The sequence below is a fragment of the Egretta garzetta genome, unplaced genomic scaffold (genome assembly GCF_000687185.1).
Source record: "Egretta garzetta isolate BGI_Z169 unplaced genomic scaffold, ASM68718v1 scaffold23, whole genome shotgun sequence".
Lineage (NCBI taxonomy): Eukaryota > Metazoa > Chordata > Aves > Pelecaniformes > Ardeidae > Egretta > Egretta garzetta.
The window spans coordinates 2940394-2965001 of NW_009259237.1; the positions used below are offsets into that span (position 1 = coordinate 2940394).

The 24608-nt window shown below is 38.3% G+C and overlaps 1 protein-coding gene across 1 annotated transcript in view; it reads left to right on the forward strand.

Annotated features, from left to right (window-relative positions):
- GARRE1 (granule associated Rac and RHOG effector 1) overlaps positions 1 to 24608 on the forward strand; it is a 32812-nt gene that overhangs the window by 4564 nt on the left and 3640 nt on the right. Inside the window, exons 2-13 of the mRNA XM_009635916.2 lie at positions 5112 to 5318; positions 7242 to 7382; positions 7668 to 7763; positions 7895 to 8056; positions 9135 to 9293; positions 13777 to 13874; positions 15374 to 15499; positions 15995 to 16986; positions 20359 to 20524; positions 21418 to 21552; positions 23751 to 23829; positions 24441 to 24608. The exon at positions 24441 to 24608 is cut by the window's right edge and continues 3640 nt beyond it. Of these exons, the coding sequence (XP_009634211.1) occupies positions 5112 to 5318; positions 7242 to 7382; positions 7668 to 7763; positions 7895 to 8056; positions 9135 to 9293; positions 13777 to 13874; positions 15374 to 15499; positions 15995 to 16986; positions 20359 to 20524; positions 21418 to 21552; positions 23751 to 23829; positions 24441 to 24608 (2529 nt within the window). The remainder of the gene's footprint in view (positions 1 to 5111; positions 5319 to 7241; positions 7383 to 7667; positions 7764 to 7894; positions 8057 to 9134; positions 9294 to 13776; positions 13875 to 15373; positions 15500 to 15994; positions 16987 to 20358; positions 20525 to 21417; positions 21553 to 23750; positions 23830 to 24440) is intronic.

The window sequence follows — 24608 nt, forward strand, 5'->3', positions numbered from 1 at the left end:
AAATACAGGGGGGGAAATACAGTAATATCTGAAGTTGCTTTTGCAGCTTCTTTAGTAGATGACTGAAAGAACTTGCAGCTCTGAGAAAGAATTGAGAGATGGTCGGATATCTGAGTGGCAGCTCAGCAATATTCTATGAGGAGGTACTCCAGAGCCTCTTACTTGACTTGTAATTCGTGGTAGGGTAGGAGGACAGAACCCCAAATTCATGAGAAGAACATGAAAATGAGGCTTTTTCTATGCATGAGCCCAGCTAAGGAAAATGTACTTTTCCTAAGCCTTCCTTAACAAAGGCTGTATGTTTTGAGGAAGAAGGAGAAATGTAAGTAGAGCATGTTTGGCTTTAGAAATTTCTGAGTGCCCTAGCTTTTTTGAGGTGCCACATGTTTTCATCTAGTGTAGTGGGCTCTAGCCCCCAGGGAAGGCAAATAACAAGAAAACTTCAAGTTCTGATAAACATACACTGACTTGGATTTGGACTAAAAAACGTTGCGCAACCTGGATGATAGCAGCAGTGGGTGAGGTTTTTAGTTTATTTATTGTTTTTTAGCATAATAGAGCTTGCTAGTTCAGAGCTGTCTGCTAAGATGTGTAAGAAGGTGACTTCTCTTGATCAAAGTGTTGGTGACAGATGGAGTTTCCCAGGGTTTCTTAATTTCAGAAATGCAAATGCTGACTTTCATTTTCTTCCTTTCCTCTTTCAAAAAACTTGAATTCTCAGGTGTTTTGCGCCTGTATGGGTGAGCAACAGCTTGGAAATCAGGGGGAACAAGAGCGTGTGTTATGTTAAGTTTTCCAGATCTGTTGTTAAAGTTTTGTAAGCTGGAAGAATGCAGTAAAACTGTACTTCTGTTAATAAAAGCGTTAAAGGAAATCCTGTGGGGAAAGAAAAAAATAAGACTGGAAGAAAGTTTATGTATTTCCTCATCTTCTGTGAAGCTTTGCAGCAGCCTCAGTACTGCAAAATACAAAGAATGAATCTTGTTTTAGTTACAAGGAGCTTGTTTATTTTCTTAAAAGTGGTAGTAATGATGGACATACACATTGCCTTCCTAAACAAAAGGGAAGCATGGATGGGCACAGGATATTTACTTGGATGCTCTGATTTGTATTAAATGGAGATTTTTTTTGGCTCTTATGTTTATAAAATAACTGAAGATTTTTGAACAAGAAGCTGGTGGGACAAAAATGTCTAAGTATAAAATGTAGGCTTTCCTTAGCAAACATAGTAAAGCCCAGTTTAAATATATTTTTAAATTATTATCTTTCCTGTGATTTGTGGCGACTGGCTTCAGACTTTTCTGAGTTGAGGAACTGTTAGTAGCAAAAAGCTGCTTCAGATCAGTAGAAAATTCTATGGCTTGCTGGAATGACAGCGTACTCTTGTCTTGGTCTATAAACTCGTGGTCTGCTCTCAGGTCTCCTAGCATTGTCTTTAGAAATATTTTGTATTGCATTTAAATTGCTGCTTCTTATTTTTGAAATGCTTAACACCTAAATGCTTTTTTTGCTAAATTATAGTTAGCATTTTAGTAGCTGTCAATATCTGATTATCACTAGTGGGCTTTTAGGTTGACTGTTAGCAGAAATGAGTCTGTTAGGTTGCCCCTGTCTCCTAGTACTGGAGATGTGAAGCTGCAACATCTGCTGGAATCTAGTTATCGTGTAGGTAACTCTTTTTCAATGAGCAGGATCTTGTCTTCCCTTGGAGGTGCTCTTGGTGCCTGAACTGCAGGGCATTGCTACATAGTAAAAATGAGTAATACTCTGCCCACTTTTGGTAGTATGTGGGAAAGGGGGTTATCTCATAACTGGTACACCAGTTTGAGCCATACCTCATTGCTAACTTCATTACACTGATATTTTAATCTGCTCTCTTCAGTGAGTAGACAGGTTGTGCACAGGGCTTAGCACTACCAAAGCCATTAAGAACTCTGTTAAGGGAAATGAGGGTAGGAAACCACTGAATAAGCGTGTTGTGGTGTTTTGGTTTTTTGAGGGTTTTGTTTGTTTTGGGAAATAGCAAAAAAAAAAAGGGGGGGGGGGAGGGAGAAGGAAAACTAAATTCTACTACATAAAATGGTACTTGGAAAGTCAGCGTTTGCATCAAGTTTGGAAGACTGACACTGGTTATTTGCTAACTTTATTAGTGGGAGTGTTCTGTTTTAAAGAATCTGTTGTATAAGATTTGCTTGCCAGGGATTTGCACTGTTTAGCAATGAAATCTGGCAATTTAATGTGTGCACTTTGTCCAGCAAACTATTCCAAAGTTGATTGTGTGCCCCTGTTAGGAGCATAATATGGGACAGAGTAACCTAACACTGCATCTCCACCTGATGCTCCTGTTTGTATGTAACCAGTTTGATTAAACTCATCACCTGTTTCAGAGACAGGTCTGAAGTGAGTCCTCCCCCAAAAGTCCCATTGCTTCCAACTGCCTGAACAGGAAGACAGATTCCTCTAGGTAAGGTTATTCAGCTGCTGAGAGAGATAGCCATCCTACCTGGTAATGGGCTAGGCAAGTCAAGGTGCTGGAGCTGTATTTCTTGGGACAAAAAGCATGCAAAGCTGAAGACCTCATCGTATAAGCAATGTAAATGATTCTAAGAAATGGTTTAGGAAAACACCACCACTACTAAGAAAAATTTACTAGTTGACACTTGACTGTGATGATTGCAGTTCATCTTCAATTACTACATAGTCTCTAGGTTTTAGTTTGTTCTTACGGTCTAAAGCAGGAGAGTCAAACACTTCTGCATGGGAAAGCAGGGAAAAATAAACTCGAAAAAGAGATGGTGGTGTCTCTAACTGTGAAAAAAAATACATCCATATGCTAATATTGTTCTGCAGATTTCACAACAGAGATGTAGTATATTGCTTCACACTTCCGTAACTGCTGGCCAACCCTGGCTGTGTGTGTTAAACTGGTGGCGGTCATGCGTCTTTCCCACAGTTAAGACAGATTCCACTCTTTGGGAGAAAATCTTCAAGAAATGAACTTTAAAGCAAAGTGAGTTTGGCATCTGCAGTGAGCATTTAACAGTGCAAAAATCCTCCACCACTTGGATTTTATTTAAGCAGTTAAAACCATCCTTACCCATTCCTGAGGAAGACTGAAATAGATTATTTTTCAAATAAAATAGAAGTTCAGTAAAACAGATGTTACTATTTATCCTTACTTTTTAACATTGTAAATGATACTAGGAGTGTTGTGTGCTGCCTCTTAAAAACTAAATCATTTGTTTATTTTGAGCATTATTCCCAGGCAGGGGAAACTTCAACCTCTGTACCTTAAATATTCTTTGAAACTTAATCGGCTTGAAATTCCTAATGAGTCCTAGTTTCTTCTTCCCCTGAGAACGCATTCTTCATGCACAGAAATATTCAGACCTCCAGTTGTCTTTTCCCCCAGTTTTCTTATAAATCTTTCTAATCTTGTAGCCAGGAAAGTTGGAGTTTCATTCATTTTATCATTTGCTGACTGCCTTTTTAATAAGGCAAACTCTACTTTCAGAGGTCAATCAAAGTACCAAAAATGTTTAATTTTGTGCCTTGTACAAAGAAGGGAAGTGATTGAACCAGAATGGAATGTCAAAAGGAGTCCGGATGCGATGGAAAAAAGCATTGCCACCACTGGTTCTTCTGAAGTAGATAGTTAATGCATATAACTGTTCGTGTGACTACAGAGTCTTGCCAGTAAGATCATTGTGTCTGAACATTTTTATTCCAGAAGAATGTAGCTGAAAATAAGCCAGATGATTTATTTGCTCCAAGGCACGATGGCTTTGCACATTATCTGTCTATTTTATGAATTATTCCTAAAATGGAATTCAAGTTGAGTCTTTTTTAATAAATCAAAGTCAAATATACATTTTAAACCACTTTGTGTGACAAACTCGGTAAAAGAAACAAAACACTTCGAATGGCTTTTAAATACTTTCTACAGTAATTTGGAAAATGCTTGCTTCTCCGCTGCGTTCTAGCTATGCTTTGTTGTAAGCTTTCATCTGCTTAGGAGAGCGTGGCCCTGAAGGTAGACAGAGCACCCCTGTTCGTGCTGCTTTGCTCTCCAGGTTGTCCTTCTGGATGGCTGCACTCCTGTCTGTTCTTCCACTCATGGTGGCCGCACCTAAATACTCCATTTGTGTGACCTGCTTTGTTTTGCTTGTAGTAACTGAGGCACGTGTCTGTCTCTGGTCGGAATTCTCATTAGTACTGGTATAAGAGAGGGAGATAAACGGGGATGGAAATGTGCAGGGGACAGAGGTCCAGGATATGGAACCCAGCTCCGGCTGGCAGAGGTGGGCACCCCTTCCCCGGCAGGGTGCTGGTGTTGCCCCTCAGCTCAGTGAGTTTGGGGAGGGAGCAGCAGCCCTTCGCTTCCCTGCCTTTCCTCACGCTTTCCGAGTGAGTGTTACATGACCCATTTCAGTGAAATATTCTGAAGAGAAGATTTGTGCCAGCGTTAGCGGTTCCTGTCAGACAATGCAAGTGACAGGGCTGCAACTTTGTGCATGCATTCTGCAGTCACTACTACATTCTAAAAATGGCACGGTGTTGCCACTGTATTATGTGGCAGAATGTTTTTCCTGCTTGTTACCAGTTATTGCTCTGCTTAGATGATAAACTGCTGGATTAAACTTTTCTGATTTTTATGATAATGTTTTAAAATTATTCAGATTTTTTTGTTTGTTTGTTCTGGGTTTTTTAGCATAAATTCAGCTAGGTCTATGTACAAGTGGGTTTTGCTGTTGACTTTGTCCTTGTGATAATATGCTTCTCCCATTTTTGTATTGTTTCATGTGCTTGATATTGCTAAGTAACTTATGCTTTTCATTCTTCAAATAACCATAACTTGAGTGCAGAAGTGAAAATTACATGGGATCACTGATCTCCCCTTAATTCATAGAAACCACTGGTCACTCACTGTTTACCTTATTTTAAGTAAGTGGTTAAATATCACGTTACTTATGTTTTGAAGTGTTATTTTAATAAAAAAAAGATCTGAGTTTAACTTCGTTCCTTACCCCAAACGCAGAGCAAAAAGGAAGAAGGGAAGCTTCTGTGAAATCTTCTATTTGCTTGAAAGTGGTTTGTTTCTTCTCCTGCAGGTACTTGGGCGATGTTTCTTGACGGTGATGCAGGTCCACTTTCAGTTCCTGTCACAAGCTTTGCAGAAGGTCCAGCCAGTGGCACACTCTTGCTTTGCTGAAGCTGTAGCGCAGGAGAGAAAGAACATTAGCGGGGCTGGAGCCTCAAATTTAAGCCCCACAAATGAGCTAGAAGATGCAATAAGATCATGGAGAGGAGCAGCAGAGGTACGGAGGTCGTCTTGCTGGAGTGTCATTATTTTTATTGAAATGACAGTTATATTTAGTGAAACCTAAATTCAGGCTGGATGCCCTAATAAAGGAAGAAAATCTTTGGTTTTAAAGACATGCTACATTTGAAGGGGGAACACGGTGCAGTTAGTTTCAGATGCTAAAACTGGTTTTACCTATGTGGTGATTATACAGTCTTTGCCCTCTGTAAACTTTTCTTTGTGATATGGTTGTACATAAGGAGGGCACAACACTGGAAACAGCTTTTTGTTATTAGTAATGAATTAACAATGTTCAAATGTGGTTTCGCAGGCAGAGAGGATTTTAAAAAATCCCCATACAACAAGTCTTTGCAAAACCAGAGGAAAATCTTGGTGAAAAATAATTTAGATAATGTCTGTTTCTCTTGAATTTTGAGCACGGATTCTATTTTAGACAATCTTTATGGTAACTTTTAACACTTTTATCTTCATGCTGTTGCTTGATCCATCAATTGTTGGAATGTTAACCACGTTACCTAAATGTACGACTCTCTGGACTTGTATTTTCACAAACATTTGCCATCAGTGGAATCCTTACTTTTCCTGCCAAAAGAAGTAATTTACAAAGAAAATTAGTTTTATGAGCTTTTCTGCTTTCCCTTGCACTATTAAAGTCTGCAGACTGATCGATCAAAATGGATTCAGCCACTGAGCGCATGGTTTCCTTAAATTCAAGTAACTCGGAGCATGTGCTTTTGCCCACACAGGCGTGTTAATCATCTTTACTGGAAATCTTGTCAAGGTTTCCATTTATCAAATAACATTGCAAGGTAAATGAAATAAGTTTCCTGTAGAACTACGAATGCAGAGGAATTATTTGTAATTTTTACGGCAGCATAAATTTATTTCACTGGATAAAGCTTTAGGTGCATTACAGATAATCTAACGGGTTTGATCCTGGTATAGCTTTACTCCTTCTGCATAAGAACAGTCAATTTTGTTTAATATACTTAGTTCCTTAAAACTGTGTTACAATTTCTAGAAATGCCCTGCCATTGCTATCAAATTTGTTTAAAATGTGGTTAAAATTAAACTTGGGTTTGCAGAATCTGGGACCTTAACTTTCTCTTTTATCTCCTTAACAGCCCACTTCAGCTATTTCTGTTAATAAAACCTGTATTTTGGAGTAGAGTTTAGTACAAGTATTACAGGAATCAAATCCTTTATTAAACATACATTTGGACATCCTGCTTTAGAGCAAGACTCTTTCTTAGACAGAAAAATAAGCTGTCTGAGGCCTTAAATGCAGTTGAGAGTAGGTTTCTATTTGTTTTACTCTGCTCAGTACTGCAGTATTTTACAGTTAAAACTAGATATTTGGGTTTTCATATTTCTTATTTTTCAAAATCATATTACATAAAGCTATTCTCTTGCTGTACTAAGTTGATCTTACAGTCTTGTGTGGCTCTTCTCAAACTGCACCACAGTAATCACCCTTAATTTTACAAAATACATCTTCTGTTGTACACATGATTAAATGTATCTTCTGTTTCTGTGGCAAGTAATACCATTTATGTTGAAGCTGTAAGTCCCTCCTTTGGTAACCACAGTCGTCATGTGGCCTGTGTAACAGGATCCTTAGTCCTGAGAGGGAGCTGGAATAGTAACAGCAAACAATGTTGAATAAGTTGCTAGCCAACACCTATATGCCATACAAATTGCATGAGATTTGTACTTTCAAAGTAGCAGGAGAGGCTTAATAAGTTATAATAAATAATCTCCTCCAGATCCTTTCCACCAGGTGCTGCTTCTAATCTCCTTTATAGTGTTTCAAAATCTGTGGGGTTTTTTTCTTTTTTTTTTTTTTAAATTTAATTAAGCTTGACCTGGTTTAATGTTGAACCTCTTTACCCTGGATTTTTTTTTTTTTACATTACAGGCCACATCTCGACTGCGAGAAAGAGGCTGTGATGGATGTTTGGCAGGAATTGAAGTTCAGCAACTTTTCTGCTCACAGAGTGTGGCAATCCCTGAACATCAGCTCAAAGAGCTAAATGTGAAAATAGACAGTGCTTTGCAGGTGAGTTTTTAAAGTCTTCTGCTTTCATGTGCATGTGGTACAGTCAGTGGGCCAAGGAATGGCATAGGGAAGGAGTATATTACTGCAGAGATATGTATGACAGGCAGCCATGAGGTATTTGAGAATTACAGTATTGGAATCTTACATGATGAATGTGTGTATGCCATAGAACTGAGTAGGGTAAATCTATGTTAACGATTCTTATGTATGTATCCAGACACATGACTGCATGCTTGCTTACTTGCTGATAAGCCTGTGCTATCTCAACTTTTTGTTTAATGTCAGGCTTACAAAGTGGCTTTGGAGAGTTTGGGCCATTGTGAATATGCAATGAAGGCTGGCTTCCACTTGAACCCAAAAGCTATTGAAGCAAGTCTTCAGGTAGGACCTGCTAAACCTGCTCTCTCTTTCATCCCTCCTCACCTTGAAAATAACTATTAAAAAAAAAAAATTGACTCATACTAGGATTTTCTAATGCCTTCATTTCTTCTAATTGATCTTTTATATTTCAGGGCTGTTGCAGTGAAGCTGAAGCCCAGCAAACAGGAAGGAGACAGACTCCACCTCAGCCAATTCAGTGTGAACTGCCCACTGTACCTGTTCAGATAGGATCGCATTTTCTGAAAGGAATATCCTTTAATGAGTCTGCAGCAGAAAACCTGAAGCTGAAAACGGTAATAACCCTGAATCTAACCACAGGAGTGAAGAGAGAAAGGAAAAAAAAAAGTTTTTTAAAAAAAAAAAAAAGTAAAAAGAGGAGAACTCCTTAAAATTCAGAGGAAACTGCAGTAGAAGTTCAGTGCCAATCTTGTGTTTAAAAGTGCATATTTTTAGCCTGACTTCCTGTGGAAACAAGATGTTGATCACATTGTAGGTCCACGCCTGCTTCTGATAACATTTTAACCACCTGGGCAAATTCAGTCCAATCTGAGAGAAGCATAGAAGTCTAGGACGTAATAAAGCTTCTGTGAACTTTGTGAAAGTAGGTGGGTTAGGCCTCAAGAAGTACAGAGGAAAGTGAGCCCTTACATATGACCCAGCCAGGTGGTGCACTTCAGAGCTTTTATCGCCTTAGGTGCCAAAATAAGTCTAGCCCAGCCTAGTGCTAAGGAAGGTACTTGAAAAAAATATTTTGTAACACAGCTCCTTTTAATGTCTTCTTACAAACTTCAATCAGTTTTTAGAAAATAATTTTAATTTGGGAAGTCAGTTGTATTTTCAGTATAACCGAATGGAAAAGATGTCCATTCAGAAGTAATTTGGGCAATTTTAATCAGCATTTCACTTTTTTGTTTTTATAAGCCCAGTTCCTTGCTTCTGAAAGAGTTGAAACAATCCACAGCTCAAAATGCTGCTTTTCTTGTTGTCTTTGCTGTGCTTTTTGTAGTTCTGGTTAAACCATTTTGCAAGCATATAAGCAAAAATACTGTTTATGATTGTGGCTGAGTATTGAGTTCCAAACAGCAGAAATAGTCTTCCACATTTCCATTCTGCAGTTGAGCACTTGTAGTCATACAAGACTGTTCAGAGGTAACAGACATTATAGTTGTTTGAGAAACCTGTAGAACAATGATAAATACATACGGAAGCATCGGTGTTAACATTTCTGAATCACGTGTTTCGTATGACAAAGTTTTTATGATTTATTTTTCTTTTTTTCAGCACACAATGCTGCAGTTGAGTGTTAACATTTCTGAATCATGTGTTTCGTATGACAAAGTTTTTATGATTTTTTTTTTTTCTTTTTTTCAGCACACAATGCTGCAGTTGATTAAAGAAGCTGGATGCCATAATGGACTCACACCACGGGATGATTCTCCTGTTACTGAAGTACTAAATCAGGTTTGCCCTTCCACTTGGCGAGGAGCCTGCAAAACTGCTGTACAATTGTTATTTGGCCAAGCTGGACTGGTAAGTGACTATGAATAGGCTTAGGAAAAAAAAGGGCTACTTAAACATCCTGAAGAGAAACTAGATATTTAAAGAGTTTGGAAATGAATTTCCACTGTCTTCAGCTAACTTGATTTATGAGCAAAACGTATCCTCGTACGATGCAAGTTTGTAGATGGTATCTGTAGTTGATAGGAACAGGAGAATGTACTGTGTACTTCATAGTCTCTGTTATTAGAGAGAACACAAGAAATGAAACTTCTGATTCATAGTGAAATAGAAAAATTTTCAAATCTATAGATGACCATGTTAAAAAGAAACACCCCTTCTCTCAGATTAGCTTTAAAAACTGCCATTTTTTTCATTTCCTCTCTGCTTTGAATGGAAGCTGGGTTTCCTGCCCAACATAAAACAGGAAGTCCTCAGCACCAAGTAACTCTGCCTGACATCTCCAACAAAGGACAGAGCAATTAAATACCTTGCTGTAGACATATGTGTTCTTTAGAAACAAACTCCATGGATTTTACAGTATCTAAACAGTTGGTAAAAACAGACGCTTGGAACATACTGTGGTAAGAAAATGCATTTGTGCTCCCATAACTAATTGCTGCAATCTCTTCCTTTAATAAAGTGCTCATTCATGATGCATAGGTTTTTTTTGACTACTGTGAGTTTTCATTTGACTGGACAAATACAATGGGGGCAAGAACGCAATAGGATAGGAAAGAAATGCGAGCATAAAGGTATATCGTAGCCTGTGATAGTTTCTGTCCCGTATTTGAACCGTCTTTAACCTACAATGAGCTAAATGCTTCTTGTCGATTCGTATATTGATGCTTTGTTCAAGGTGATGGCAGGCCATCAGGACTTTGTAACTAGTTGTATTTCTGATGAAAGAATCCATATTGCTACATACTTTGTAAATACCACATTTTTCAAACGAATCACCCAGTTGATTAAGTGACTTAGACCTTCTGTCCTAGTTTATTAAACCACATGCGTTTTGGTACCATTACTAGGTTCTCCAAGAACAGTGAATGATAAATTGTAAATAGTAAATTTCTCAGATATTTCCACTTCAGCATTCCTTTTATACTAGATATTGGATACTAGATATTCCCTTATTATTAAATATCTGTTAGAGAAGTAGGTTCAAATCGTACTAGGATTCAACTGACTTTTCATGTAAAGAAAGCCTAAAATCAAAGGGACAGACCATCAATACCATAACAGCAGTGCACCTGCTCTCAGTCCTTCCTTCACTGTGATACAGAGATTTAAGGATAGGAGATGGTAGTGCATTAACTGCTTTGTACAAGGAAGTTTTACAGGGAGGCAGCAGAAAGTGGTATCTTTGTAGGGAGAGAAAGCAACTGTGGAATGGTAGGATTGATCAAATTTCTACTTAGGTGTTTTCAAAGAAAATACGTATTAAATATTAATAAATACAAGAAGAACTAGAAAAAAAAACATATGGTCAAGTGGGATTGGATCTGCACTTGCCATAGTTCATGGTAGGATGCTGGGAGTCAGCCCCAACGTATGGGAAATGAGGCCAAGAAAGAAACTGTTTCTCAGCAGCCCTATGGGAGTGTGCCATAACTCAGGAGGAGTTCTTGGCTCCCGAGTGTCTAGATGAGGAATGCCTTGGAGGATGCTGCGCCTCCCACCATTTCCTTTCCAGGGGGTTTCAAGGTTGTGTACTCCCAAGCCCTGCCCTGATGAGATTTGGGGAGTGGCCCAAGGCACATTTGGACTCAGGAGTCTGGAAGTCTCCTGGTGTCCCCAGTCTAGACATAACTAGTTAGACCTGCTGGTAATAAAAGCGCTGATATTCTTCAGGTTTATCATAATATTCGGAGAGTTGTCAGCATAAAACTTACTTATATGTTCTCCCTAATGACAGTGCTGATATAACAAATACTACTTGTGTTGAATCATGAACCTCAGGTTTTCAAAGTAGCAGGTTTTTGTCTTCAAAGACAAGTAATGAGCTATACACAGGACAAAATGCTTGCGAGCCTTCTCTCTTCCATTCATTCTCGCTTTGATTTGTTACAGTTTGGAAGGGTGTGCGGGTTGAGGTTTTTCTTTGTGAACTAGGTGCCATAATTTTTTACAAGATTCAGTTATGCTTGTATGTAGCCTCATGCAATGATGAGAAATTGTAAGTTGCTTCTTTAAAGCGTTCTTTGGGTGGAGATGAGAGAGGAAACACCTGTAAAACAAGAACAATAGATGTCTGATGCACAGGAAGCTATCCTCTAAGCACCCACCAGGCGGGGAGGGAGAATATGTTTATTTTAAGTTTATTTTGTGTAGAACTTGGATAAATGAATCATGGGACAATATTACATAGTCTTTGGTTTACCACTTTTAGAAACTAAGCTCTCCGCATTAGTTCAGAGTTGTGTGTAAATTTGTCATTTAAATGCCAAATGTAAAAAAGAAAAAAGAACATTACGTGACAGTCTTACTTTCTTTAGCCTATCTTGCCACGTGCCTTTTAAGAAGAAACTCATTAAGAGTGGAAAGTACAATGAGATGTGACTTAGTTTGCTTCGTTATTTTAGGCTTCAGTTTTTTAACATAAGAACTCATTTTTGAAGTGCAGTTTTTCAGTTTTTACCTTAGCATATATATTAAGAATTGTATTTTCAGATTTCAGTTAGCTGAAGAAATCTCCATGTTTGAATAAAAATAACATGTATGAAGAGTTGAATTCAGAGAACGAGTGGAAATAAAACTTCAAATTGGCCTCTGTTTAACCGAGTCTCTAGCCATCCTTTTTTGTGCTAGTAGATCTTTCTGTAGCAAAAACCAACATGCATTGCAGAATCACTAAATCTCCTAGTAATGTTTAAATCCTGTGTGTCGTAACTCTGACCAAATGTTGAGAAATGCAAAACTTCTTTTTTGAAGGGAAGAAGGCAAGATGGGGGGAGGGGGGGAACACCACCAACAAAGTCCAGACCATGAGCACTACCATGCACCACTTACCAGAAGCTGATGTAGCTCTGCACAAATCGGAATTTTAGTTCTGACTCACAGGTCTGAGGTGCAGATAGTATTTTTCTTAGGAGCTGAGAAAAATCACTCTGAAGTCCGTGTCTCCTTATCCTAATTATAATTGCAGTACAGCTGAATTGCAGATTACCAAATTTCAAAAAATTAAAATGGTACAAATACAAGGAAAAAAGTAATGGAGTTGCCCTGTTATTAAATGAGAGGTATTTTCATGAGTGGATAATAGCATGGCGTTTGTCACTGTGTTTAGACGTGTTTTACAAGTTTGAATAAACTCAGGCAAATGCTTGAAGTCAACTGGAGGAAAACTAAGGCCTTATGCTAAAATGTCTAAAAGGTGGGAAATAATTGTGTTCAAGTGTCACTGGATGGTTTTGTTAAAGCAAGAGAGAGAAGAGGCTCTCAGTGTTACTCATATCCCACATTTCTTCATAACCGGTAGTAGACAACCAGTTAGAAGTAGGACCAGTGTAGGATGATTTCAAAAAAGCCAGTAGTATCCCTTGAGGCTTATTTATACTGGAGGACTTTTGCCATTTCAAGGATAAATGGTGCAGCTAATCGGCTAGTCACCGAAGCAAGAACTGCTGACTGCTGCCAAAAAGCTGCTGGTTCAGCATGACCAAAATAGGAAATTATGGAAATGATCAAAAAGGCCAACCCATGCAGACTGGACAACAACAGAAAGCACGAACCAAATATGGAGCTTACTATCACTGGTATTAAAGTTTAAATGAAGCTGAAGTGAATCCATTCCTTCTCAATTCCATAAAAAGAAAGGTTCATGGCAGAAGGTTAATTTTCAAGACTTTCATTTTTCATATATCTTTATGATGTCTTACAGAAGGCTCAGAATTCAAGAAATTGAACAGTCACTTTTCTTCTCTTTGTATAATAGGGAATTAATAATAGTACAGTTCCATTAGGTAGAACAGAGAAATGTTGGTGTGCAATTTTATAACCTTAAAAGGAGGGGGGTGGGGGTGGTGAGAATTGTGAACTATGTGAAGAGTTTCAGACTAAATACTACTTGTCTATATCATACCATGCACTGCAGCTAAATTATTTAAACTATTTTGATAAATAGGTGTTTGGGAGCTATTATAGTAGTAATAGCGCCAAACCTCTCAAATGTAAGGGCTGTTATATGAAGCCATTGATAACTACTGGCTGTTAGGTAAAGCAGTTGGTAACTACGTAGTGATGCATGACTACAGTGTGTAACTGAGAAGAATTAGTCCTTGAAATATAGGTTACTGCATCAAACTAATAATTTTGTATTCTTTCCTTTTTTTTTAGATATTAAAATAGAAATCAACTTTTTAACTTCTGAGTTGATTTGTTTCTATCTGATTATTTTTTTGCACCTGTAGCGTGGCAGGGAGGTGAGACTATTGCATCTTAACTACAGGGGTGATAAAATAACTAGAACTTATTCTTAAAATAATTTCCCTTTTATTTTCATTTTATTTGCTAGGTCGTTGTGGACACAGCACAGATTGAAAATAAAGAAGCTTATGCTCCTCAGATAAGTTTAGAAGGATCCAGAATTGTGGTGCAAGTTCCATCAACTTGGTAAATAAAAATACTGTATTGCAGATTACACTAATAGCTATGACTGAAATATATGGGGGGAAATATTGCAGTACAAATGGAAGAGAGAATACTACGCAGTTATGGCATATCTTCCTTAAGTTCCTTTATCTGGAACTGTTTGAATAGCATCATTCCTGACAGACAGACAGTTGTACTTGAGCTGCCTTTGTACTAGTGCTGCCTCTGTTGGAGGCAGTAGAAGAGAAGCAGTGCTGGGGCACTAAAACATACTTTTAAAGAAAAAGTAAAAGCTTGATGATGAAAGAGAAGGGTTAAAAAAAAATCCAATAGTATTCTTGTTTATGCTCCTCCCCAGCAGGTCCTCACAGCTGTTGCCTCAGGAAGGCGAGGAATTAGATGAGATTAATATGAGAGCTTTTTAGCTCTTTCTTCACTGAGCTGTTCCTTAAGCACTGTCATGAACCGCAGAACTCTGTGGTCCGAGAGACGCTGTTCCTACCCGTTTAGTTGACTCCCTAGGAAAAAATGGTAGGATTAATCTGCAGTTTAGGTGAGGATTTCTTCCCTTTTGAAGCAATGATTTGGAATTAGAACACTTCCTTTCGCTCTTTCTTTGGAGTACTCAGTGTAACGAATTTCAGTACAATGCAGTTCATTCATCTGAATCCTCAGTGAGATAGCCTGTTACTAATGGTACCAGTGGTATGTCCAGTAGTACAAGTCAACTGATAGTCTGTTCACCCAAATACATCTTTAATTCCTCTATAGAGCATAAACTGGCACTTGGCTGTTCCCGTCATGTAAATTGCTCTATTATGAAAGAACTGAAATAATGCAGAGTGCTTTGAGCCAGGCTTTGTGCGCTCTGGAAGAGCTCCGCCTGCTGACACACAGTGAGAGTGCCTCTTCCCTCGTCTGCTGGAGGGGCTCACCAATTACTTGACAAACGTGCTAATACTTAGATTTAAGTTACTCTGATTTCACCTCAATTTCAGCCCTAATTCTGTGCCATTAATGAAGAAAAATCACTAATCCTGCATCTCCACAGCTCAGTAAAATCTTCCCAGACTGCTGGATATGCTGAATCATTTGCCACCTGGAGTCGGTCAGGCTGGGGGTTCTTAGCGTTGGACTCGCGCTAGGGTTTTGTGTCAGGTTCGTTGAGTGCTCTTGCCATTTTCCAGAAGTGGGCTTTGTGCATTTATTATTTCTTACCTCTGTGCTTGAATTATGCCTGCTCAGCTAAAGAGTTAATCATTAATCATGATTTTAAAATAAAGTATATAACTCCTAATTTTACAGTTAAATTAGTTGTATATTCAACAGTAGAAAGAAACTGGGGCTGCAGGCATAGTCTTTAGGAACCCTCAGGCATTCATTCTGCTGCCTTTAGTAGTTGCACCTCTGTAGAGCAGTAGTGCATCAATTTGCCTTTCATTATCTGATTAGTATGGTAAAATTGTTTAATGTAAAAAAAATAAAAATATTTCTTTTTAAGTTAAGCTTAATGATTACAGGTGTCTGAAAGAAGATCCAGCAACAATGTCTCTGCTACAGAGGAGTCTGGATCCAGAGAAGACTTTGGGACTGGTAGATGTGCTCTATACTGCAGTGTTTGACATACACAGGTGGAAGGAAGGAAGGTACATCTCCTCTTGAGCCCCATGCTCCGCTTTCCTAGTTTAAATGAAGCCATCGTTGTTGTAAGATCTGTACTGAGGAATTTGATAGTACCAGTTCATCAGAAGGGGTCAAACTGAGCGCAAGAAATTGATAATCTACGTAGGTACCTTATGGGTACATACAGAGATACAGCAGGCTTTCTAAAAGCAAACCAGCAGCTTATCCAAGTGTACAAAAGTATTTGTTTCTCTCTTACAAAAACACTTGATTTATAGTAAATTAGTCTCCATTTAGGGCTTGAAGCACACTTAACATTTCTTAAGGAATGGAAGGTAGTTAATGCTATTGTAAATATGAGTAATAATTTGCGTTGTTACCATAGGAAGTAGCTGATGAACTTGGCAATCTTTGCTTTTGTTTCTTCCACTAGCTATTACCCAAATACGCATTTTCCTCCAAAGTACAAATTCAGTTATGTATTAGATTGTTTGATATACGTGTTTTTGTTGATGCAGGGAGCAAGCTTTGCCTTGTATTCAGATCCAGTTACAGCGTGAAATCTCAGACTTTGGGAATCAAGTTGACATGCCATCCGGAAATGGAAGCAAATCTTCAGGTGGTCTACAAAAGACGTTCTCAAAACTGACTTCACGGTTTACAAAAAAAACTTCCTGCACCAGTGCAAGTAATACTGGAAGTTACTCAATCCCCAATACACCTTCCAAAAATGTCTTCATAAGTTCCAACTCAGAGGAGAAAGCTAAAATGCCCACTAACATAGATGCAAGGTTACAAAGCATTTTGAACATTGGTAATTTTCCTAGGACCGCAGATCCACTGCAGTCAATTCAGAGCACAAATAATCAGCTAGTGAATGGGTTTCTAGTTGAAAGACGGGACAACTTCTTCAAACCGGATGACGGCAAGGATGACAAAGGTATGAATTTACCAACTGACCAAGAAATGCAGGATGTTATAGATTTCTTGTCTGGTTTTAACATGGGCAAATCCCAGCAGACTTCTCCAATGGTGAAAAGAAGGAACTCTGTTGCATCCTCTACAGCAACAGAACAAAAATCAGGAACAGTACAACAGCAACCACAGTCTGTGTCTCACACACCACTGCATCCTTCTCAGCAAGGCTTGTCACAGCAACAACAGTCACAAAAGCAGCAGCAGCAGCAAATGCAGTATTACCAACACTTGCTCCAACCTATTGGACCACAGCAACGTGTACCTGCCAAATGGCTGACTAACTCTTCACAGCAGCCAGCCCAAGCTGTCGGAGCTGGATTGTCTCATATAAACCAGTGGAACAATCCTGGTTTTTCAGATTTAAGCTCTGATTTGTACAGCTTGGGTCTTGTGAGCAGCTATATGGACAATATGATGTCAGAGATGTTAGGACAGAAACCACAAGGACCTAGAAACAACACATGGCCAAATCGTGACCAAACTGATGGAGTGTTTGGGATGTTGGGAGAAATCCTGCCTTTTGACCCTGCAGGTGTGTGTCTTTTCCTTTATTATGTTTTTATAAGAGTCCATTTACAAAGAATACTGTTAAATACTGCTAGCAACTACTGTCATTTCCTAGTGCTGTCCACCAGATGCTAGGGTGCTTACAAAGTCAAGCAGGTATTTATATCTATGCCTCTCTTCTTTTTTAACAGAAGGTGAACTAAAGTACAAGCAACTTTGATTAATAAATAAGAATGCGAACAAATTCCATGTTTCTTGACCCAGTTGTAATAGTTCTGACCTTTCCTATATGGACCACATCAAAGTACTGCAACAGATACTTACAGATGCTGTTCTTCCTATTACTATTCTGTAAAATTGTTTAAAACCATTGCTAACTCCTGAACTTACGTATTTTATCTCTCTCCAAAATAATCCTTCCTGCTCTTCAGCAGTCTCACAATGTAGAGATAGAGCCGGATTGCATCTTTCCCATATCCCTGGTTCCTGTTCTGCAGCTCTTACTGCAGTGAAAAACTTGGATGCTGAAGGACCATTAACCCTCCATTACTGTGCAGTTCCATGGGAGTCATACTGGTTCCTGTTCTGCAGCTTACTGCAGTGAAAAACTTGGATGCTGAAGGACTAAAGACTAAAGAGCAAGTGCCATGTGGTTTGCCAGATGTGTTTGAATCGCCAATAAATTGTAAATGTAGAGAGATTATTGTCAAAGATGAAGTGAGATAAAATTTTATAGCCATAAGCAAATAGCTGAAGACTATGAAATTGACTGTAGAGTCTAAGAGGAGATTAATGAATTCTTCTGATAGTACTAAGGACAACTTACAAATCTGTTATCTTGTAAATGTAGTTTCTGTTGGTCTGGAACATAGCTACAGAAACTTCGTAGTATGCATTTATGAAAACTGCCTGGAGGGCGGCAGCACTAGAACTAGCAGGAAAATCTTTTATCAAACCATGAATCTGTTTCCCACGCTCATTTGCACATGGATGTGTGTTAGGACTGCATAGGCGTCTCGGAAACCAACTCGCTTGACTGATAATTTTGATGGTTATTTTGTCAACTGATTTGATAAATTAGTGGAGTTTATAAGGCAGGAATAGGCATCATAGTTATGTTATCAAAAGCTTCTTAATCACTGTAAGTCTGAATTAGCACCATCTTATTTAAACATACTTATGGTATATACTTAAGGATTATCACAGCCTTTAAGGAAGGATAAAATTACTTTCACCAAGCACCAAATACATGTATGTGCAGGAGAAAAAAATGCATCTATAGAAAGGACTGGCATTTTTTGCATTTTGAATCTATTATATTTCTACAGTATTTTCAGTCTATATAAAGCTGCTTCTTTTGTTCCATTTGATACAATGAATATCAAGGACTTTGAAAGCAATACTCTGAAAAGGTGACTTACTCAAGTTGATAAATTTTGCTCTGTGGAATAAGATACGTTTCTACAGTTGAAGTGATGAGCAAATGGTATTTTCCACACATCTGGGGTTTAAAAAACCAAAATAAAATAAAAAACCCCCTTCCAATCAAATAAGATTTTTCCATTGGAAAGGTAGTTTCTTCATATAACTTGCCAGATTGAGCTGTGATGTAGGAATTTTCAGTTTAAGCTCTAATTAGTGTAGTCCAGAAAGCTTTAAAACACAAAACACTTTTTCTATTTCCAGACTTTCTTAGGTCTTTGTACATTTGTCATTTGAAACAAATGGCTTTACTTTTTTGATAAATATTTTGAGAGCCTGAAAATGATGTCTCTCTTCAGATGCAGATCTACTAATTAAGAATTTATAAAACTGATGGCTTTTCATGGCAAAGGCTTATCTAGCTACCAAAAATGTATCTTGCCGTACCTTCATCATCTGATGACAGAATGTTGTAGTAAGAACTAGTAGAAGGAATGTTGATAGCTGCAAGTCTTTCGAATTCTTTTCACAGATGTGAAAGAATAAAGTAAAGCACATCTCTGGTAAAAAGCTGTTTACCTGGTATGTTTTTACTGAGGTAAAAATCAACACAAGTTGTTATTTTGAATATAACAGTAATTTAACCCTTAATGCTATCCACAGGAAAAAAGCCTGGATGCCCTTTAGAATCTGTCTAGATCCCATCCTCAGATCTGAGCATCTGTCTAGCTTCCAGCCTCAACATAAACTGACATCTATTTCTCAAAGAGAACAAGTATTAGTGGGAATATTTTGTTTCTGTACATCTGTCGGATAGCTCTGTCCCTTGCTTATATAATAAAGAATGTATAGAAACAAAAGGTATTTTCTTTGTTGTTGTTTTAATTTGCATCCAACAAAACATTGTGGAGCTCTTTTCTGAATGTGCCAAATGAAAATGAGGAAATCTTTCTTCTAAATGCTGTGAATTGAATGTAGGGAATCCATCACATGAAAGACTGATTTCTGCGTTCCGAGCTGTGCGTGCTTGTTGGACGTTCTTCAGTCTTCACTCTTAATTGAAAACTCAGACCAGCAAGCCAGCAGCTCTGTACTCCCTGCTGCAATTACTATGCAAGTAGTCTAGACATTTTCCATAAAACCAGTCGGATTGAAAAGTTTTCCCTCAGGAAAAAAAAAAGGGCAAAAATAAACAGAAGCTGTGGAAACTCAATTACAGTGACTCATGACAGCATTCTTTTTAATACATGAATTATTTGCTCTGACCAGCTGAGCATTTAAAACTTTTGGATTAAGGCTTTTGCTGTGTCTGCACAAGATCATGCTTATCACTTACCAGATGATTTAAGAATGGAAGAATTTTTATTTTTGAGAATTACTGCTTTTTTCTGTAAATACCAATTTTATTCTGAAATATTTTGCAGGTCAGGATCAGAATATTCTCAAAATTGTTGACTAGTCTTTGTAGGAAGCAGACAATTTCTATATTCTGATATGATTGATCTGAGATTCTGATTTCTCGAAGTAAGTAGGATCACAACATAGCTGGAAATCATGTCGCAATCTGGAATCAAATATAGTAATTGGTATGTTCTTATTCTCTGAGCTTGGATAAATGTACAGGCTTTAATTCCATCAGCGTCTGCTGATGGGATATTGGACCTTTCAGTGTATAGACATGATCGTAGTGACAAACACTGTTTCCCTGATGGAATGCAAGAGGCAGGTGTACTTCCATGTGAGAATTATTATCCACTGTGTATGGATGGTGCGTATCTACTTTTAAAAACATTACCCACTCAGTGTTCTTCACTGCTCCATGAAGAGGTATCAACCATTGTCTGGCATTTATCATCAGCGAGGGAATTATTTTCTGTTGTGGGGTATGGTCAAGCCTAAAGGATTAAATGAGGGAGATAACTGCAGTAGAAATAGCTGAATGTCAGCAACTGACTTCTTGGTTTCTTTTATTCAGTTGGCTCTGATCCAGAATTTGCCCGCTATGTTGCTGGGGTCAACCAGGCTATGCAACAGAAAAGGCAAGCACAGCATGTCCGTCGCCCAAGCAACACGCGTAGCAACTGGCCTCTTCCTGATGATCCTCATAAAACGTGGCCCTTTCCTGAGTATTTCACAGAAGGGTAAGAGATTGGACAGGCTACATATTTTTATTGTATGAGAGTCTATTTTACACTCAAACTTGGCAGAATGTGGGAATACTGGGTGTTTTTTTCCAATTGCTGCTGCATCTGTGAAAGCTGTGCTTCATTATGTTGACAGAAATCTGAGCCCTTCCTGCTTTGCAGATACTGAAGCACTGACACTTGTTTGATGTCTTCTTTCGAGTGAAATGTATGCCAACTATGACTTGAAGAGAGGAAATAAGGAATTTGTAGCACAGATTCATTCAGAATGGTTTTCTTTCACTATTTGAAAACCTTTTAAGACCTAGTTTTGATGAAAAGTGGTGCTATCAAAGTTGCAGTGCCTGACTGAATTCAGCTTTCCAGATTTTAGCCACTTAATTGTGTTACTATAAGGCAGGTACCTTCCAGCAAGTATGTTGTTAGTTCTTAATATCTTCCAAATCCTAACTATTTATTACAACAGGAGTGTTTCGAGATCCTCTGTCCATTTGTCCATAATGCTATAGCTGTGACACTCAAGCTAGCTTAAACCCAGTAGGACAAGTATGTGTTCACACTCAGTGTTGCCATGAGAGAGTCAAGTGCTTAGTGATTCCAAAACCAAGCATCACTTGCTTCTCCTTCCTGACCAAGAGAGCCACTTTTAATTTATATAATTAGTTTAGTAAAATGTGTATAAAGTGACTGTAACAGACAAAGGAGTTGATGTGATCACTTAAAGTAAGCGAAAGTATTTCTATTACTGGTACATTTTACAAAGTATTGACATTTCTTTGTGCTCTGAGGCATCACCTACCTGTGACAAAGATTGAGCACAACTAACTAGGGCATACAGTCTGGACCAGGCACTACAAATACAAGGGCTAATAAAACTTTTTGTCTTGCAGTGATGTGACAAATAGCTGGTCTGGTACTCAAGGAGACTCTGCCAGCTCAAGTGATGAGACCTCCTCAGCTAATGGAGACAGTTTATTCTCCATGTTCTCAGGGCCAGACCTGGTTGCTGCTGTAAAGCAGAGAAGGTGAGCAAAATGAACAGAAATCCATACTGCTTCGTAAGATTCTTCTTTTTTTGATAATTTCATTTGAATAGCCACACAAAGGAAATTCCTGCTAATTAGGTGAAGTTACACAGTATGTCAGTTTGCATACTACACTGATGATATGGATCAGGATATACTGTATCTGAGTTATACTAGTAGCTGTCTCCTTACACGAAGTAGCATCTGTGCAAAAAGCCAGTTGTTAGAGGAAGTTTCAGTATGTCTAGAAGATCTGATGCTTTGCCTCTTCCAAGGTAGCCTATTTTGGATGCACTTTTTTCTAAACGACCGAGGCCTTAAGAGTTCATCTTTGAATTGTTTTTCTAAACTGTGTGCTTCACTGCAGCTTTGTCATGCCCCAAACACTGTCCATTTTGATGCCAGCAAGTTCCTATTTCCTGGCTTCTATTCCAACTTGGTGGCACTCAAGAAATACTGCTGATAATGTTGTGTAGACTTGGGTCTCACCTTGCCTACCACAACTGTTTTGGTAGTCTTAAGTAGTCATAAATACTTGCCTATTTAGTCCTTTATTTCTAATTATATGAAGAGGAGGCTTAATTGCATTCATAAATAAGCTTAATAACATAAAAATTAAGCCAGGATTTTCAACTATGAACAGTCCACTTAAAAGTAGCAGAATGAATTACAATTGCTTTCTGCTTTTCTAGAGGGCTGGAAGCTGGGTATCTTTGGAACCTCAGTGATTGCATAGTAGAAGGTAGTTAAGACAATAATAAAAGGCACAAGATGAAGCACAAATACCAACCCAGTGCCAGTCTGGGATCATTCTCTCAAACTATTTTTCAGATCCTTTTCTAAAAATAAAATGAGCTAGTTCTGTGGCCAAATAATCTATTTTTGTTTAGATCACAGAATAATTCAGAGTCAGTACATTTAGATACAAGATTCTGTCTGCTTTTTGGTGGCAGGAAAAACTCAGTGGATGCCCTGCCACTTTCCTGCAGATTATTCCTGGATAGCTATTTTTATGTGCATTGCCAGAAAGGAAGTATACTGGAGTCGCAAATAATGAGACTAAGGCAAGGAGGTTGAAAGGAATCAATGAAAAGCGGAGCTGTTTTCTGAATCTTTACACTTACTAAGACTTTGTATAGAGGGGACAGGAGTTGAGCTTCAGTAAATGCTAAATTGGAGTTAATGGAAGAGAGCTGGCTAATTAGCAGTCACAGAGAAAGTGGTAATTATTTATGTTTTTAAAAAAAGAGGCAGGGAAGGAAAACACAATAAGCATGTAATAGGTGAATTAATCTGCCAAGCCACCAATTAAATAAAAACTTAAGCTGAAGTAACAGTACTACTGTCTTATGTTACTTTTAGGAAGAAAAACATTCTACAAGCAGGGGCTGGACAAAATACCATAGCTAAAATTGTACAATCAGAGAAGGCAAAAAGGTTGAGAGTTCTAAAGCTGACCTGCAAAGGACTGCTTACTTATGGAGGCCTGATGATTGGAGCAAAGGATAAAAGGATAAAAGATTCTGCTTTAATCTAAACCCACCCACCTCACCCCCCCACCAAAACCAAAAAAAAAAAACCTTCTTAAAAGCACATGTGGTCAAGGACTTCTATCTGATATTAGGTATTGGGTCACAATTTAAACCAAAGGTGTAACATTTTTCCTCAGTAAAGTCACTGTGCTTCAAGATATTTCACTTGCTTAACTGTTTCTTTTGTCTTTTCTCTAAAGTTATTTCAGAAAAGAGACTTTATAAAAACAAACAAACAAACAAAAAAACCCCAAAAAACAAACAAAAAAAAAAACCCCAACCCCCCCCAAAAAAACCTCAACCCAAAACAAATGAGAGCAGGTAATAGAAGAAAAAAAGACAGTTTTCCAAGTGGGGAAAAGACTAGCCCATCTTCCTTTCACCTGTACAAAATGTGTGCAAGTTGCTGAAGCTATAGCTCAAAGAACTACTGCACTGTCAAGGCTCTGACAGTATTCAGTAATGAATTTGTCTCTGCATTGCTGCTTTTACCTGTACTGAGCAAAAATATCTGAAACAAGACGAAATGTCAGTACACATTCTGGGCTGTCAAGTATGACAGACTGAAACTACAGACTAGTATATGCCAGTGGCAGGTTAATGTGAGTGACTCATTTTAGGGGGGAAAAAAAAAGTAAATGTCACTTTTTTTTTTTTTTTGGGCAGAAAACACAGTAGTGGCGAACAGGAACCTAGTACGCTACCATCACCACCTCTTCTTTCTGCAGCAGATGACCGTAATCAGGTAAGCTGAAAATGGCTTTGCTTAGTCATTTTTCCTGTTTGCATTTTGGGGTGGTTTATACTAGGAAAACAACTAGAATAGCATCTGTATCTCCAGATTGCTTACCTCAGCTAAAATCCAAATCATCTGCACTCAAGTAGTACTAGATGCTTTTATCAAAGTTACCGAGTTTAAATATTAAAATCACTTATCTTTCTCCCTTGCACCAGAAATTATCACAAAACCAAAGACTTCAAGTTAAGCTGAGAGGCAACACAGTCAATTTAATTGTCTGGGCAGAGAAAACTAAAGCAGCAGCATGTTTATTACCTGTCTTGCTAGAAATTTTGACTTAGAGTGGGGCTACTATATGTCAAGCAAATGTGCTGAAGTAAATGAAAAGGCTTTTCAATAGGCAGATATTTTAAGACTTGAGAGAGAGAGAGAGATATATATGCATTGATTCTGCTTTCAAACATAAATTAATCTTCTGAAAATGTCAAGGTGGGGATAAGTTGATGTGTTTAGTATTGTCTCAAAAAAGAAGTGTTTTAGTATTAATGCAAAAACCACCACCCCCCCCCCCCCCCCCAAAAAAAAAAAACCCAACCCAAATAATTTTGTTTTCTCAGGATAACAAAACCAAAACCTGGCCTCCAAAGGCACCCTGGCAGCATGCGTCCTCTGTCACGAACACGCTACCCGGTCAGAGTACGTCTTTGTATCCTATGAGCAGCCCTGTCAGCCAGTGGAGTGACACGATGCAGATCCTCCAGTCACCCATGTGGGCAGCAGCCAAC